Genomic DNA, 17,471 nt, shown 5'->3' on the forward strand with positions numbered 1-17,471 from the left:
ACAAACCTATAAAGATATACTGTACACACAAGAAGAATAACTTCACAGTGGTACACTTTTACATAAAACTTTGATTCATAACAAATTAACAGTAAATCCTTCTGTACAATATGATGGGAACTTTGTCTTTATTTTGTTGTCCATTCCAAAAATAATATATATATATCTTTTGCCTTAGCTTTCAGTACTTTCAGTACTTTGATTTGATGTGGTAACCATGGTATTCACAAGTCTCAAATCTGGGGAAATCACTTTTTGAAAAAAAAATCATTCTTCTAAAAACAAATGTTCAAAATGTAGTTAATAAATATATATATATGTAGGTGTGTTGTGCAGGATGAATCCGATATCCATGTTTATCCGAGACATGCCCTTTATTTTTAGGATCAAGCCATTTCTACTGTACTCTGCTACCTCAGGCATTACAAATGTCCGTGGGCCCTAAGCACTTATGTTTAGGTCACTTCAGGCTTCATGCCAATTCCCCAAAGTTAGATACAATGTATACATCTGACTCCGTGTAGAAAAAAAAACACACAGCTATCTTCAATCAGGTACAGAAATGTTGCCTCCACACAGGAATAGAGCAAACGTCTTCTCAAAAGCAGAGTTTCTTCACGTAAGAAAAGTCTTCCCTATTCTCTACACCTGGGGGGGGGGGAGAGAATGCCATGACAAAATTGAAAGCTGAGTGTGCGCCACCTCATGGATAAGACCAGAAGACTAGTTTGATATATTGCGTAACGGTACAATTGACCTGCTTTTGAATCTGATGTCATTCCTTTGTTATCTTCAAATGACAGGTATCAGCCTAGCGAATAGGTTTTTCTTTGACCTGAGACCAATCAAATAACTGGCAGCGTGCCTTCAATTTTGCCATGATATATTCAAGGAGTGCAGAGAGCGTTAGTGAGCGTAGCCCCTGGTGTTTTGCTCCTCCGTGATATTTAACTAGCTGCCTGGGGTGGAGAGCTTTCGAGTTTCTTGAAATGAAAGTCATGAATCTACCTTCGAAAGCATATGAAGGTTTTTAAAAGCCATGTAAAACCCCGAAAGACAATGTTCTACATGTATGGTATGCAGCCCATGTCTTGGCCAGATGGAGGGGTTTATGACACCGCACACTTTCGAGTGTATTTTGTTTGAAAACTTCATTTAAAGAAACTCGATAGCCCTCCACCCCAGAAAAGTAGATCGGTGCTAGCTTAACAGACACCAAACTTCATACAATTGCAAACCGAGAGGGAAGACAACTTAGGAAGGTTGATCAGAAGGTTGTACTGACTATATATATAAGACATGGATTTACCAACAAGGGCTTCTTCCTTTTTCCTCGTCTAACACAAAATGAGGTCACAACTACAGTAGAGGCTTTTGTAAGGAATGCCAACAAATGTCTTCTCAGGTAGTTTAGAGTACCTGCAAGTTTTAACACTATAAACATTTAAAACAAAACAATCAAAATTACATCATATCATCATTTGGGGAAGGACTCGAAATGGCAAAAGATGGATTGGCGATGACCGTTGGAAAGACCAGAAGAGCAGAATATGAGAAATGCCGGAATTGAGACTTGGATTGGACGGAAGGGATAAAAATACCTGATTGAAATGCTTTGAACGAAATAGTTGATACAAATATATATAGCAGAAATGGATTCGAAACATCACACGTACAACGATGGAATCAGCAGAAGCAGTTGGTATGGTGAATTTGGTCCTAGGTATTACAGAAGCATTACTTAGGAAGAATTGGTGGCGAAGGCAGCGCGTTGTGCATAGAGTAGATATCGGACAGCACATAACATAGTCAGATACATAAACAAGAGTTTGAATCAAGGTTCAGGTCATTCGTCGATCGGTGTTTGACATTTTAGACGATTATGTTTTTGGGTGCATCAAAATTGCCAAAATGTTTCTAAACTGGGTACTGAGTCTACGTGCTAAAGCGGTGCAACAATATCGAGAAATCCTTTCGATAAAGTCGAATGTTAATTTTAGGATACTGTTAGATTTTGTGGAATAGTACACTCATTTTTTAAAAATTCCAAATGAAAATAAAACATATTCTGCATATATAAAGGCGTATAACATTCTTTTTAATGTTTATGCCGATATCAATACTTTCAGTATTTGAAAAAGAATTCCAGTCGGCATAATCATAGTAATTATATATACTGCTCACATTTTGCTAAGGCTCACTTTTATTTTTGGACATATGTGAAAATAAATATTTTATTTGGTTTAAACTGAGGTGTTTTTTGGAAAAATTGATTGTTCTTTTAATTCATCAGCATGCACAATTCCATTGTGGGATAGCGTTCCACTCGGCTACCAAAGCTGTTCCCAGCTCATGGAGCGTTCTTGGCTGAACATTTCTGGCAGAGAAAACTGTCTGCAGCATGTCGCACACACGCTCGATGGGATTTAGATTCGGCGAGCGGGCTGGTCAATCCATTCGTTGAATAGTCTCTTGCTGTAGAGAGGTATATTTTCCCATGAAGGCTTTTGCCTCCCCGCACCATCACTGAACCTCCGCCATATCGGTCATGTTCAATACCGTTACCTGGCTGGAACTTCTCCCCAGGTTGTCTCCATACTCGAACGCGGCTGTCGGTGAAGTCGAGACAGAATCTGGACTTTTCAGTAAAAAGAACCGGTTCCCATTCCTGAAGAGTCCAAGTGCTGTGAGCTTGGGCCCAATCTAATCGGTACCTAACATGGCGGGCAATTCAGGGAACTCGTATTACTGGTCTACGTGACCTTAAACAAGCATCAATCATGAAGACGGTTCCTAACTGGCTGAGTGGCGACCTGGGTACTAGAAGCATTTAAGAGGTCATTTCGTAAAGCTGTAAAAAGCTGTAACCTGTGATGCCTTGTCTGTATGAGCAAAGTCGGTCTTTAGCTGCGTTTTAGCCATAGAACGTCCTCCAGCATGATGTCTGGAAGGGTTTCCTTTAGTTTTAAAACGATTCCACACTCTTGTCACCACACTTTGAGACACCAGCAAGGTCTGCTGCAACCTGACGTTAATGCATGCTAACTAGCAGCATTCCGATGCCCCTATTCATTTATCGTTGTCTGGTTCGTCTTTGTGCCATATTAAAACAAAAACACGCAAAGAATACTCATCAAATTGATTTCCTTAACAATTTGAACAACGCTTTACTTAGTCTAGCTTAGCTTTTGAAAGGAGTGTACACGTGGAAAAGCGTGCACGCGCTTTATGGTTGACTGAACACACCCACACATGACGATTCGGAAAGCTAACATATTCACCCAAAACAGTACGGAAGAAAAATAATATCCTTTCTAACATTCTGATTTTTTGTTCAAAATATAGGTGATCCTTAGCAAAATGTGAGTAGTATATATGTTAATTTAAACAAGGTTATTCCTATAGTTCGCTGTGCTGACGTTTCTGTATCGTCAGTGGAAGCGCAATATCTGGAGACAGCCTAACGTCATATAAATGTTTGCTTCTTACAATAGTTCCATTTAATGCTATGCGAGAAAGGCCGAGTAAAAATGACACTGATGCAATTGGGTTCATAAATATATGATTGTTATTTGTCGTATATAATATTGTCAATATTACTGCGTTATACATCTGGTTTTAGTTTTTTCAAGAAAATGGAGCACTACAGTACACGGTGTTTTGCGTCGGAAGGACAGAGCTGCTTCAAACGAATTCAGCCTTAACAAGACTCATTTATCCCCGTGTCGTGAATAACACATCAATGATGAAGTGGGTTAAGATGAGTGCTACGGATTTAAACCGGTATGAGAATGAAAAGCCACTATTTGGACTACATAGATCACAGTTAAATCGGGGAAAATGTAGCAGAGTGCTATGTACATATACAGATACAGTTTTGTGTACATTGTGTTTATCGCAGTGGAGTATATACAAATCTATTGGCGAGACATTAACGATATATCAATAATTTACTGTTCATGCGTTCTATTGGCAGTATAACACAAATGACAGAATAAAACTCCTCCCTACAATAAAATCATATCATTTATAATTCAGCAGCTCGAAGTCCTCGCAGTAAGAAACTGGTGAGATTGTAATTGTAGTTCACTTTTAAAATGTCAAGATATCTTCTTGTAATTTTGTGGTTGTTCATCCTATGCCGCTCATCAATCGGACAGTTAAACCAGGACCATTTCGGCCGCAGGTTTGGAACAACAGAACCAAACATGACCGAATCGAATATTGAGACCGAGGACGTCACATCCCCGGTTCAGTGCGTGCTAGCTTGTGTGGTCAAGCGATGTTGCGTGGCCGTATCCTACGACTCTGAGAACGGTCAGTGTCGAACATCGTCACGAGCGTTCCTAGAAGGGGAGGGAGGACAAAGGCACTCCAGTTTACAGTTCTATGGTCTCTTGGTCAAAACAGGTACTTTTTACTTTACTTAATTAAAATTAAATTCATTCATTGAATGTGTTTCCAACTTTTGTTCATATTTGTCAATATCTTTTTACTTTATTGTTTATCATAATCATTCGTTCAGTTCGGCTTTTCAAAATGGAACGTTCCTGAAGGAAGGTTTCGCCGACTTTTTAGGTCAACTGAGACAAAGACTCAAGTGACCGATTGTGATCGCCTTTTGTCCGGCGTCGTCCGTCGTGCGTCCGTAAACAATTTACATTTTCGACTTCTTCTCCAAAACCCCTTAACCAATTTCAATGAAATTTTGCAGAAACCTTTCATTGCCAAAGGTCAAAACAAATTGTGGCTGATTTGGTCCCCAGCCCACAGGGGCCTGAGGGGCTGGGCCACAAAGGGCCAAATTTACTAAAATTTCAAAAATCTTCTTCTTAAGACCCTGATATGGTAGAATCAAACACTCTCCATGGATAGAAGGGCCTTAAGGTGCTCTACCTGGGGAGGGGGTAAACTTTACTATAGTGTATATAGGGAAATCACATTTTGGACCAACACTTGTTTAATTTCTATTGGAAGTAATTCAATTTTGGTTAGCATTATCAGTATTGGATGGTTTGCACATGCTCTGACTGATCCCCGGGGCTGACGGATGGGGCCAAAAAGGGTCGAATTGACTGAAATTTCAAAAATCTTCTCTAAGACCAAGATATGGAAAAATCAAACACTCTTCGTAGATGGAAGGGTCTTAAGGTTTATGACCCTATTAAGGCAATACCAAAAGAAGATGATGCTTAAAGAGTAACTGTAGTGCAAATAGTAACCGATAATAAAACATTCCTTATGTTTTTATAATGGTGTTGCCGAAAGCCGCATCGAAATCGGTGGACCGGTTACCAAGTTACGACAGATAGAAGTTGAGCTTTTTACCTGCGTTTCCATATGCTCATCAAGCGTACCGCACGCCGCTAAAAGTTGTGCACACGTATCGGTGACGTCACAACGGGAACACAAGAAAACCGGCATCATGGCGAATAACGTTACCTACGTATCGACCTCAGAAAGCGACAAAGAATCTGTTGATTTATACATGTCTGACGGCTCATCTAACTTTGAGATGGACGAGGCAACCTACGACGGAGTAACACAGCCTTACATGTTCGAACCAGAGACAAATGACGACCCAAACGAGGAAACTTCAGTGGCCGACCACGAGCCCGAGATCCAAGCCATACGACTTGGAAGCAACGATTGGTAAGTTTATTTTGACGCAAATTAGGTTGATTATTAGACCATTTTTTGACTATAAGAAAGATTAGCCTACCAGCATTTCTTCGCTAAGTAACGTGTATAGAAAATTCAGTTGTCACCTTACACAAAAATGTAGATTTGGCGCAATACAACTAGAAACTATGGACGGATACCGGTTTTCTAGGTCCTTACAGCTATCGCTCAAATGGCAGTGTAAAGTACCTTGATTAAAAAGTATATGTCTACAAGTTCAAAGAAAACTTATTACGGTTTTCAGGTGTAGGTGCGGACACTGTCCTGCAATGTCTACCGAAGTGGAAAGTATTTGTTGCAAAGAAGTCGACCAGGTCCAAGTCATGATGGATGCCATTCCAGGTGACCTATCATGCATCACTCCCCATCCTGGATTTGCTGCTGTCTGTTTGAATATTTATGTTCTACAGACAGCATACCTGACATTTCGTCAGTACCATGGTCAATTGACAGACTATGAAAACAAGTAAGTAAACATACATTTTATTTAATCATTATTATTTAATTTGTTTTTCAATGTTTTACAATCTAACTGAATGTATACACAGAATAACAAAACACTGCATTGTGAAAGATGACTAAAACCCAAGAATATATGAAATGTTCAGCAATTTTGCAAGAGTCTATCCACTTTATTCAAAGTAGTTCTTAGCAGTCTGTTTTGAAAATGAAGAGTTGGAAGATTTACATATATGCCCTCTTTTTTATGCAAGATAATGATTTTTTTTTCCAGGAGAAATCGATATATTGCCTATCGTCAATTTGTGAGATGGTGGTGGGGTTGGCTTGTTCGCCATGTTCGTGTACGACTCCCAGCATGTGCTGTTACTTGCATCAGGAATGCTTTCCCTGCTCCGGACGGACAGTACAATGGCTTTAAATTTGAATGAGAAAACAACGGAACACTTTCTTATTTGTATGCTTATTTATGATTAAATTAGCTACTGGTTTTTTTTTATGTCAGTTTGATATTTATGTAGACATTTTGTTCCCATTACTACATTAAATATCATATAAAACCAACATATGGTCTCTTTATTATTTTCAAACACATCACAATTATTAAAATGTAAAAGGCCAGGCCCCGGTTGCTCAAATGTTATTAGAGATATTAGTGGTGGTTATAACTAATCCTCAAAACACATCATTTATTTTTCTCAAAAAATCAAGTAAAATGATTAAAATGATCTCTGGTGTTCTTGATTTTGTTGTATTCAGGCTATAGTTTTCCCTAACTGATAAAAAGTATCTTTAAACAACTGGGGCCAGCACTTTGAATAGTCCAACATGTGTAGTCTCCATATCTCCATGCATGATTCATAATCCAAGACACCAAAGTCTCAACTGTAGGCTAGTGGCTCAACCTGGACATCAGTCCAAAGCAGCTTCGGACTTCTCTGGGTGAACAAAGTTCATACATAGTGGTGGTGGCGATTCTCCAACAACCTCGCAATTGGGAATCTGTAAAAGTTTCACCCGTTCCTTCGTTGCTTTCATCAAATCTGTAACATAATCTGACAAGAAAGACCTTTTAAATGATTGCTCTTTTACTAGTTTTAATATGCTATCAAAATGCACAAGATGATAAATTATTGAAAATATGGGAACACAGAAATCTGTAGTTGCCACATAATAACATATATATAAAACACATAAATCTCAAAGCAGCAAAAAAAATAACTAACCAACCATCAACTTCACATGCCAGCAAAAAAATTCTGGCATATTCTGTCAATGGCAGTTTGAAACCATTGAATTATTTTCTAAAGTAAAATTACGAATGAAATTGAATAATTATATAACTTACTGAAGGTGCACTCTGTTCTCACTTGTCTTACTGTGTAGTCACCATTCTTTTGCTTGGGGAATGTGATTCTGTATCTCTTTTCACCATTTTGAAGTGACGCCTGTTCTCTCGAAACATTCTCATTGAAGTGCAGTGCAGCCAGCAACAATCTGCAGAAGGGAAAAGAGCAATCTATATCAGAAGGGGAAAAAAACCTACACTTGACAACGAATATCTAACTGACAGTGTCATCAAACATAGTTGAAATAGTAAATAGAAGAAAATATAACTGTTAGCCTAAATCTAAATTAAATAACAGGGGAAAAAATAGCCTACTCACCACATTTTATTGAAATTAAAACTATACATTTATAAATTTTATATTATAGACATATATATTGGCAATATTTACATTGGTTTGAGAATAATTGAGAATTTGAGTGCATGTAGTGTATGGTGATTTACCTTTATCCTTTCCTTAAGATCTTTTTTGTGTGTAGTGGCCGACTTAAACTCTTCTGTGAAGCTACAGACTTAGTTTTAGGCTCCTCTGAGACAACATTTACCCGAAAAAGGAAACATGATATATATCAATTATGAAACATCATGGCCATTGATCATACAAGGTACATTGATAAAATAAATATTTTCAATCTTCAAGAGCTAGTTTTTATTTTATACAGTTAGAGATCAGGATATAATTCTTTTGTATGTTTATTATTGTTGTTTATGTTCCAAAAAAATATTACTATTTTATTTTGCAAGGTTCAGGTTGTGTCAGGGAGGTTATTATGCACATCAGACTAACAGAGCCGTCAAGTTTTTATAAGGACCTCCAGATTATTTTCTAGTGAGACTCGCAACCTCCCATGGTAAATAAAGTTAGTGCATTTATCAATGTCTGGTCAAAAGTCATTGATCCCTTGCGGGTTTATGTGTTCTTACCATTGACTAGGTTAGATAATATTAACATAGAATAAAAATGTCAATATTATTAAAAAAAAATCAGACTGGTTTTGTTAGCAACTAATTGGGGCCAATCATTGCGTGTCATCAATTTACACAAAGATAAAATAATACCTTACCTCCATACTTGAGCTTAGGTCATCTTCTTCAATATGTGTCGGTGCCTGTGGACATGAAGCATCTTCTGGCTCACATTCTTCATATACTCTCTGATCAACTGCAATTTGTAAATAAGCATGATATAGAGATGTCCCCTTAATATCAATATTTTGTAATGCAATTCATTTAGGAAATTTCTGTTTTATAATAGTTTGTTAAGATTGACATATTACTAAGATATTGAGATTTAAAGCTATTACCTTTACAAGTTCACACAGGGCCCTGAAAGTCGAAATAGGATTTCCGTCGAAACAGGTTACACGTGTAGAAATCATTGGTCATCAGTACAAGATTACAGATAATATATTTATATAGGAAACACATATAAACACTCACACGTTGGATGTCCCTTTTAACAAATGACGACCTAGGCCTTTTTTCACAGTCTTCGGTGTTGTCAAATCAGTCTCGGGGCTTGAGGAACGTTTCCTACGAGGTGTCGGCATGGTCGGTGTCGACATTGTCGGTGTCGTTGCAGTATTGAAAATAGTAGGGACGGCATCTTCTTCTAGTGTCCTCTTCACAGTCTTCCCACTTGATTCCAACAGGCCTAACCGGAATTTCAGTGGAAAACAATCTTCCTCGAAGTGGGCACTGCACAACACTGTGTGACGAGTCGGCTCCCAATCTTTGCGTTTTCTTCTCACAAAAGCAACCCATTGTCGGTGAATATCAGGTCTCTTTGCAGGAAAAGTATGCATGGAAACTCCATTGATAGTAGTATTGGAGCATCCTCCTGCAACACAACGTCGACCACGGCGAGATACCAGCGTATTTTCTTTGTAAATCACGGACATGACGAAGATGTTTTGATAGTGTTTCGTAATGGCTACCCGAGCTTACCTGAGTTTGGGTCACCGCTGCTACGTCACTTCCGGTCGTAGGTCAAAATCGGAGATTTTCCGATTTGCGCTCAGGTGTGAAATTTAGTTAAAAGGTTACAACTTCGGTATTTTTGAAAAAAAAAATGGTTTTGCTTTTTTTGAGTGTTTTATATATCAATCTTTCTTTACTAAAAAAAATATTGCAGCACTACAGTTACTCTTTAACGATTTGATCGCTAGTTTTAGGCAAAATTGCTACAGACGCTCGATATCGTTTCGACGCCATACCGCCGCGTGTCCAGGTCGTGAAACCCAAACAAAATCTGAAACAGTGTCGGAAAATAGTTCGTTCTCCCCATACCATATCCCGTTATCAAAATTTGGAGGGCCTGTCTTTGGTGTAACTCTCACTATAAACGTCAACCATATAACCTCACGAAGAAACGTCCCAGGCCTATGGTTTTGGACATTGAAAGCGATTAGTTCGTCTTCCTCATTTTTTTCATTGATATGTTTATTTCTTAAAGATACAGATATATTTAATATGATTATATAAGTTAATATGATCTTATTCAAATGCAAGAGATATCTTTAGCGAAATAAAGATATATTAAAGTGAAAGAGAGGAATAATCATTCTATTCAAAGTTGTCCCAAATATTTTCGGACTCAACGTTGGAAACTAAGTGTTAACTTGCTTGCCTTAGTGTGTCCCATACTACCCTATTGTTTTATGTCATGTCATTAGGCAATACAATTCTCGGGTATTGAGTCCCTCGTGTCTCTTTTAAACATATCACAACGTCTAATTTGAAATAAAAATTGATACATACAATATGGAGTACGAAATGTTTTTGCGCTTCGGTCCACTTCAAAGCCCATCTCGACGGTTTGTTATCTGTGCCCTGGCCTTGAAATTTCTATTGAGAGATGTGCCGATTTCAATTTCAAGTGCAATGCTTCTTTTATTCTCGTGATTATCCTCCCGAGTTATATTTTACTGGTAGTATTCGTGAACAAATATAGTCTTTCTGATGATGCAAATTGATTATTATATCATGCTAACCAACAACATAAGAAACCCGAAATGTCAACAAAAACGAAATTGATAAAACTAGGGCAACATGAACAAAGGAGATCTTTTCATGGAGACCCTTGAAAAAGTACAAGGAGAATAAGAAGTGTTCCGGAATGTTAAGCCTCTTCTGCTTAATCGATGCAACCCGCCATGTAAATCTAAGTCGAGGCCAGGTCACATCCCCAGTAGTTGTGGATGTATGATTTTGAGACTGATTTGCAAAACTTTTTGTTTGTTTGTTTGTTTGATTTTGTTTAACGTCCTATTAACAGCTAAGGTCATTTAAGGACGGCCTCCCCTGTGTGCAAGATGCATGCGTGTAGTGTATGTGTGTGTATTTTGGGAGGCTGCGATATGTTCGTGTTTGTCTTCTTGTAATAGCGCGGAACTGATGCCGACTTTATAGAACAGTATTCGACAGATTCTCATAGTTCATATGTAGTTTCCCCATTGACTGTGATTGTTCATGTTTTATTTTGAGACTAATTGGTAAATCAATATGTCCACTGGGCAGCCTCTTTTGTTTAAACAGTTCAAGTTTTTGAAAACTGTTTTTGCAAGAAGTACTAACGTCTTATGCAGGTTCCTCTATGTCCATAGTGTGGATATTCTATTTTAAAACTGATCAGAAAAAAAGAGAATGGCAGTCAGGTAAGTACCCAGCTTCGATTTGGAAAATCAAGTCTGAAATATCTTTTTCTCAGGAAGTGAACAAGCCCTCACTTTGATAGGAATTGACGGGACACTCTACACCCCATCTGTATGAAATTGAAATCAAAAGTAACCACAAGATGCATTTACTGATGACAATATTTTTAATCTAGCAAAAAGAAGAGAGTTGGTGTTTTTCATTTCAATTCCCTTTACTTCCATCTCTATTCAATATCATGTAAGGTTTGTTTGTGATTAGGGTGTTTGGTGACAAGTGTATGTTCATTGAAATAATACAACAGTATACGACGACACCGATACGAAATTTACAGATTGAAGGTGGTTATTTGCAGTAGGTCATTGTTCATGTTTTATGTGCTACTATTATCGGATAATTTAGTTCGTTTATCTCTTTCAGTTTTGATCAAGTTTTCTTTAAACAACATTTTCTATTTTCTGTTGAAAGGTTTGGCTGACTGTAACGACGTGGGTTTAAGCTATTGTTCAGGTGTGTTTACCGTTACCCCGGTAACAGGGACAACATTTGACGTCTACTGTGATATGGACACTCCTGGAGGACCGTGGACGGTAAGAGAACAGTTCATATGTTACAACTGAGTACCAATTCAAGATTTTCCATTATCATGAAATAAGTTGGACAAACAAAAAGCAAACGGCTGTCACAATTACCTGGTATCCATATGACCGGAAAACACGCTAGACTGACAGGATGAATAAACTGATATCACAAACGATTACTTAATCAATAACATTCATACTCATGAAACTGGTTTTTAAAGAGCGTTGTCTGTAATGTAACTATTTAATGACATCGGTAGATAATGACGCACGATCGGTTGTAAAATGGCGGCCGAAATAAAGCATTTTATCTGTGATATTAGCCCATTCTTTTACATCTGGTGGAAATAAAAGATTTAGGGATCTCAGATGATGAGAAATAATATCAACTATACCTTATAACAAACAGGTGATTCAAAACAGATATGACGGCAGCGTTGACTTCATGCGGTCCTGGGCAGAGTACAAAGATGGATTTGGACATATCAATGGAGAATTCTGGTTAGGTATAATATATCAACTTTTTGGATTGCTATGATCTGCCAAGTTATTTATATTGATGTCCCGTGGTTTTTATACTGATGTGTCGAGGTATTTATACTAATGTGCCGAGGTATTTATATTGATGTGCCGAGGTGTTTATACTGTTTTGTCAAAGTATTTGTAGTGATGTGTCGAGACATTTATACTGTTTTGTCAAAGTATTTATAGTTATGTGTCGAGACATATATACTGTTTTTTCAATGTATTTATCATGATGTGTCAAATTACATATAGTGATGTGTCGAGGTTTTTAGGTCACCTGAGACAAAGTCTCAAGTGACCTATTGCGATCGCCTTTTGTCCGTAGTCGTCCGTCGTGCGTCCGTAAACAATTTACATTTTCGACTTCTTCTCCAAAACCCCTAAACCAATTTCAATGAAATTCTGCAGGGACCTTCCATGGACAAAGGTCAACAAAAATGGTGGCCGGTTTAGTCCCAAGCCCCCAGGGGCCTGAGGGGCGGGGCCAAAAAGGGTCAAATTGACTAAAATTTCAAAAATCTTATACTCTTCATATATGGAAGGGTCTTAAGGTGCTTTACCAAAATTGTGAATTTCTTGACCCTGGGGTCTCACGTTTCCCCCTGGGGAGGGGGTTAACTTTACTATAGTTTATATAGGGAAATCACATTTTGGACCAACATTTGTTTAATTTCCATTGGAAGTAATTCAATTTGGGTTAGCATTATCAGTATTAGGTAGCAGTTTGATAGTATGCACATATGAGCCCTGACTGACCCCCAGGGGCTGATGGGTGGGGCCAAAAAGGGTCGAATTTACTGAAATTTCAAAAATCTTCTTCTCAAGACCCAGATATGGTAGAATCAAATACTCTTCATAGATGGAAGGGTCTTAAGGTTTATGACCCTAGGGTCTCACGTTTACCCCCTGGGGAAGGAGGGGGGGCAAAATTTATTATGGTTTATAATGGCAAATGATACTTTGAATATTACATGTTAATAACTTGATTGGAATTATAACCTTGAGTTGACAGTTTGATACTTTGAAAATTTTGAGCCAGCCCTACCCCCAAGGGCTGTAGGGTGGGGCTCAAAGGAGTCAGTGTGCTAAAATTTCTTCATTTTCCATGTTTAGAATCAGAGGTGCTAGTTTCAAATACTTTTTAGTCTGAAATCTGTATGCTAGATATTGAATAAGGTGGTTTTATTGTTTTTTGTCACTTTGAATAATATTTCTGTTCATGTTAAAAACAAAATCAACTCTGTATAAATATATCAGGTGACCGTTAAGGCCCGTGGGCCTCTTGTTATACTAATGTGCCGAGGTATTTATGCTAATGTGCCGAGGTATTTATCATGATGTGCCGAGGTATTTATACTGTTTTGTCAAAGTATTTGTAGTGATGTGTCGAGACATTTATACTGTGTTGTCAAAGTATTTATAGTGATGTGTCGAGACATATATACTGTTTTGTCAATGTATTTATCATGATGTGTCAAATTATTTATAGTGATGTGTTATAGTATGTATAGTGATTTGTCGAGACATTTTAAACTGTGACAAGATATGTATACTGTTTTGTCAATGTATATATATTGATGTGCTGAGGCATTATAACTGATGTGTCCCGATATTTATACTTAAGTGACAAGGTTTTTATACTGATGTGTCGAGGTATTAATACTGTTTTTTGTATGTATTTATAATAATGTATCGAGATTTCTTACGGATATGTCGAGGTGTTTATACTGATGTGGTGAGGCAGTAACATTGAAACGGTACGATATTCATACTCAATATGGGATGTTTATACTGATGTGGGGAGGTGTTTCACTGGTGTGGTGAGGCAGTAATATTGAAATGGTACGATATTATTTATATTGATGTGCCGAGGTGTTTATACTGCTGTGGGGAGGCAGTAACATTGGAAATGGTGCGATATTTATACTGAAGAGGAGATATTTATACTGATGTAGTAAGGTGTTTTACCGGTGTGGTGAGGCAGTAATATTGAAATGGTACGATATTATTTATATTGATGTGCCGAGGTGTTTATACTGCTGTGGGGAGGCAGTAACATTGGAAATAGTGAAATATTCATACTGAAGAGGTGATATTTATACTGATGTAGTAAGGTGTTTTACCGGTGTGGTGAGGCAGTAACATGTGCCGAGGGGTTTATACTGATGTGGTGCGGCAGTAACATTGAAACGGTACGATATTCATACAGAAAAGGGGATATTTATACTGATGTAGTGAGGTGTGTTACTGGTGTGGTGAGGCAGTAGCATTGAAACGGTACGATATTCATACTCAATATGGGATGTTTATACTGATGTGGTGAGGCGGTACCATTGAAATGGGAAGATATTCATACTGCAGCGGGGATATTTATACTGATGTGGTGAGGTGTTTCACTGGTATGGTGAGGCAGTAATATTGAAATGGTACGATATTATTTATATTGATGTGCCGAGGTGTTTATACTGCTGTGGGGAGGCAGTAATATTGAAATGGTACGATATTCATAATGAAGAGGGGATATTTCTACTGATGTGGAAAGGGGTTATACCGGGGAGGTGAGGCAGTACCATTGAAATGGGAAGATATTCATACTGCAGCGGGGATATTTATACTGATGTGGGGAGGTGTTTCACTGGTATGGTGAGGCAGTAATATTGAAATGGTACGATATTATTTATATTGATGTGCCGAGGTGTTTATACTGCTGTGGGGAGGCAGTAATATTGAAATGGTACGATATTCATAATGAAGAGGGGATATTTCTACTGATGTGGAAAGGGGTTATACCGGGGAGGTGAGGCAGTACCATTGTAATGGTTAGATATTCATACTGAAGAGGAGATATTTCTACTGATGTGGTGAGGCAGTACCATTGAAATGGTAAGATATTCATACGGAAAAGGGGATATTTATACTGATGTGGTGAGGCAGTAACATTGGAAATAGTGCGATATTCATACTGAAGAGGAGATATTTCTACTGATGTGGTAAGGTGTTCTACCGGTGTGGTGAGGCAGTACCATTGAAATGGTAAGATATTCATACTGAAGAGGGGATATTTATACTGATGTGGTAAGGTGTTTTACCGGTGTGGTGAGGCAGTAACATTGGAAATAGTGCGATATTCATACTGAAGCGGAGATATTTCTACTGATGTGGTAAGGTGTTTTACCGGTGTGGTGAGGCAGTAACATTGGAAATAGTGCAATATTCATACTGAAGCGGAGATATTTCTACTGATGTGGTGAGGTGTTTTACCGATGTGGTGAGGCAGTAACATTGCAATGGTGCGATATTCATACTGAAGAGGGGATATTTATACTGATGTGGTGAGGTGTTTTACCGATGTGGTGAGGCAGTAACATTGCAATGGTGCGATATTCATACTGAACAGGGGGTATTTACACTGATGTATTAAGATTTTCATACTCACCTGAGGAGAGATATATATACTGATGGGCAAACGTATTTATATTGATAGGACAAGGTTAATTTACTGGTGTGTCGGGTTGTTTATAATTGCAGGATTATTTCATTTAAAGGTATACAATAAATTATGATACGAATTTGCTTGTTCCGAAGACAGTAAAGCATATGTACAAGAGGTGAATACAACAGTTTTTCGTTACTAGGAATGGAACCAATTAGAAGCCTTTTGGTGTTGGGACAAGCCCTGCGCATCACGTTGGAGAGTTGGCAAGGGGATGTCAAGTACGCAGATTTTACAACATTTCATATAGGATCGGAGACAGAGAAGTACATGTTGACACTGCAATACTCCGGTGGTACATTAAGTAAGTATATTTTGGTAAAGACAGGACATTTTGTATTCCACTTTTATTTTGATATAACCTTTCTACTCAATCGGAAGAGCAACATACATGAAAGAACGAGACCCACCCCCCCANCCAATTTATGAAAACTTAATAAAAAATAAACATAATATCAAAGTCGTGTTCTGAGTGTAAAATGTTCTGCGGGGCCAGACCGGGATTTTAAACCCGGACTGCAGATTGTTATACCGCCCCTGCAACCGTTTAAGCTACCTGGACAATGGAAGGGCTCTAGCCAAACAGTGCTACAGTTATATCCAAACGGAAGTAAAGGGGCTACTGTACATAGGAAATACCACAGTGCAGCGGGATAGGGATCATTAAGAGGTAAATTATCAAACCACACCATCACATCAACAACATTGAGCCTCCGTAAACAATGCTGGTTATCAATAGGTTACAGGAAATACGGAACAAATTTTTCTCAAATCCCTCTTGTTATTTGGTGTCTCCGTTTTAACTTGGTGCAGAACCATGCATAATTACACTGAACTAATTATGCATAACAATTCCATAACTTATTCACTTTGTGATGTCATTAATAGAACTAACTTTAATCAGACTATATGTTTAATACACAACCGTAAATGATAATCTTATTCCAGCTGATGAGATTTCGTACCACAGCGGGAAGGTTTTCTCTACGTTTGACCGTGACAATGACAATGCACCTTTCAGTTGTAGCGATCTTTATAAGGGGGCGTGGTGGTACGGTTGGTGCTATTCGTGCAACTTGTTTGGCCTATATGTTGAAGATATTGGCAATGATGACACAACTTCCATGACGTGGAGAAAATTCTACTCTGATCGAGAAAAGCCTCCATTACGGAAGTGCAAGATGATGGTTAAACGACTAACCTAGTCATATGTCTGACTCAACCTTTTCTGTCGGAAAGGATTTTTTTAATACACATGGCAATATCGGATGGATTTATATGATCACATGGATGTATTTCCATTATAGTAAGGGTAGGGAGCAAATATTTTCTAGGAACTGACATAACATTCAACGACAGGAGGAAATTCAGTTTGAACTAAGGGAAAGGAACCCGGAAGACATTTAACATTAATTTACTTACACGAACTTTCGATCCGAAGCTTAATTTAGCCTCTAGTGTCTGTTTGGGTGGAAACTAGTAGTAAACTTCGGCTGCCTTCAGATACCTCGGGAGTTGGAGTATACAATGGGAATAAAACGTCTGCTTCCACTAAGAAGTATCGACCATTGAAGAACATGTATAACTTCTACTGTCACCCGATATGTACAGTGGGAGAATAAGTTCGTTTGCCACTTGGGTAGAACAATGGAATAAAACGTTCTTCTGCGTCCTGTGGTGGTCCATTGAAGCTGTTCTCTCGCACCACTATGGGTGGACCATGGAAGAC

General features: G+C 38.2%; 3 protein-coding genes across 3 annotated transcripts; 2 read left to right on the forward strand and 1 right to left on the reverse strand.

Moving 5' to 3' along the window:
* Nucleotides 1–5,425: 5,425 nt before the first annotated feature.
* Nucleotides 5,426–6,907, forward strand: LOC110442070. The gene is made up of 3 exons (XM_021485503.1): nucleotides 5,426–5,652; nucleotides 5,927–6,148; nucleotides 6,901–6,907. The coding sequence occupies exons 1-3, from the start codon at nucleotides 5,426–5,428 to the stop codon at nucleotides 6,905–6,907; spliced, it is 456 nt and encodes a 151-aa protein (XP_021341178.1).
* A 146-nt stretch (nucleotides 6,908–7,053) lies between these two features.
* LOC110442071 (THAP domain-containing protein 3-like) lies at nucleotides 7,054–9,390 on the reverse strand. The gene is made up of 4 exons (XM_021485504.1): nucleotides 9,027–9,390; nucleotides 8,549–8,651; nucleotides 7,490–7,638; nucleotides 7,054–7,184 (listed from the first exon to the last, which is right to left on the reverse strand). Exons 1-4 carry the CDS (start codon nucleotides 9,388–9,390, stop codon nucleotides 7,054–7,056), a joined length of 747 nt encoding a protein of 248 aa, XP_021341179.1.
* Nucleotides 9,391–9,418: 28 nt separating this feature from the next.
* LOC110442072 (ryncolin-1-like) lies at nucleotides 9,419–16,947 on the forward strand. Its single transcript, XM_021485505.1, has 6 exons — nucleotides 9,419–9,473; nucleotides 11,077–11,145; nucleotides 11,612–11,733; nucleotides 12,134–12,230; nucleotides 15,885–16,046; nucleotides 16,691–16,947. The coding sequence occupies exons 1-6, from the start codon at nucleotides 9,419–9,421 to the stop codon at nucleotides 16,945–16,947; spliced, it is 762 nt and encodes a 253-aa protein (XP_021341180.1).
* The last annotated feature ends 524 nt before the right edge of the window (nucleotides 16,948–17,471 follow it).

The sequence above is a fragment of the Mizuhopecten yessoensis genome, unplaced genomic scaffold (genome assembly GCF_002113885.1).
Source record: "Mizuhopecten yessoensis strain PY_sf001 unplaced genomic scaffold, ASM211388v2 scaffold716203, whole genome shotgun sequence".
Lineage (NCBI taxonomy): Eukaryota > Metazoa > Mollusca > Bivalvia > Pectinida > Pectinidae > Mizuhopecten > Mizuhopecten yessoensis.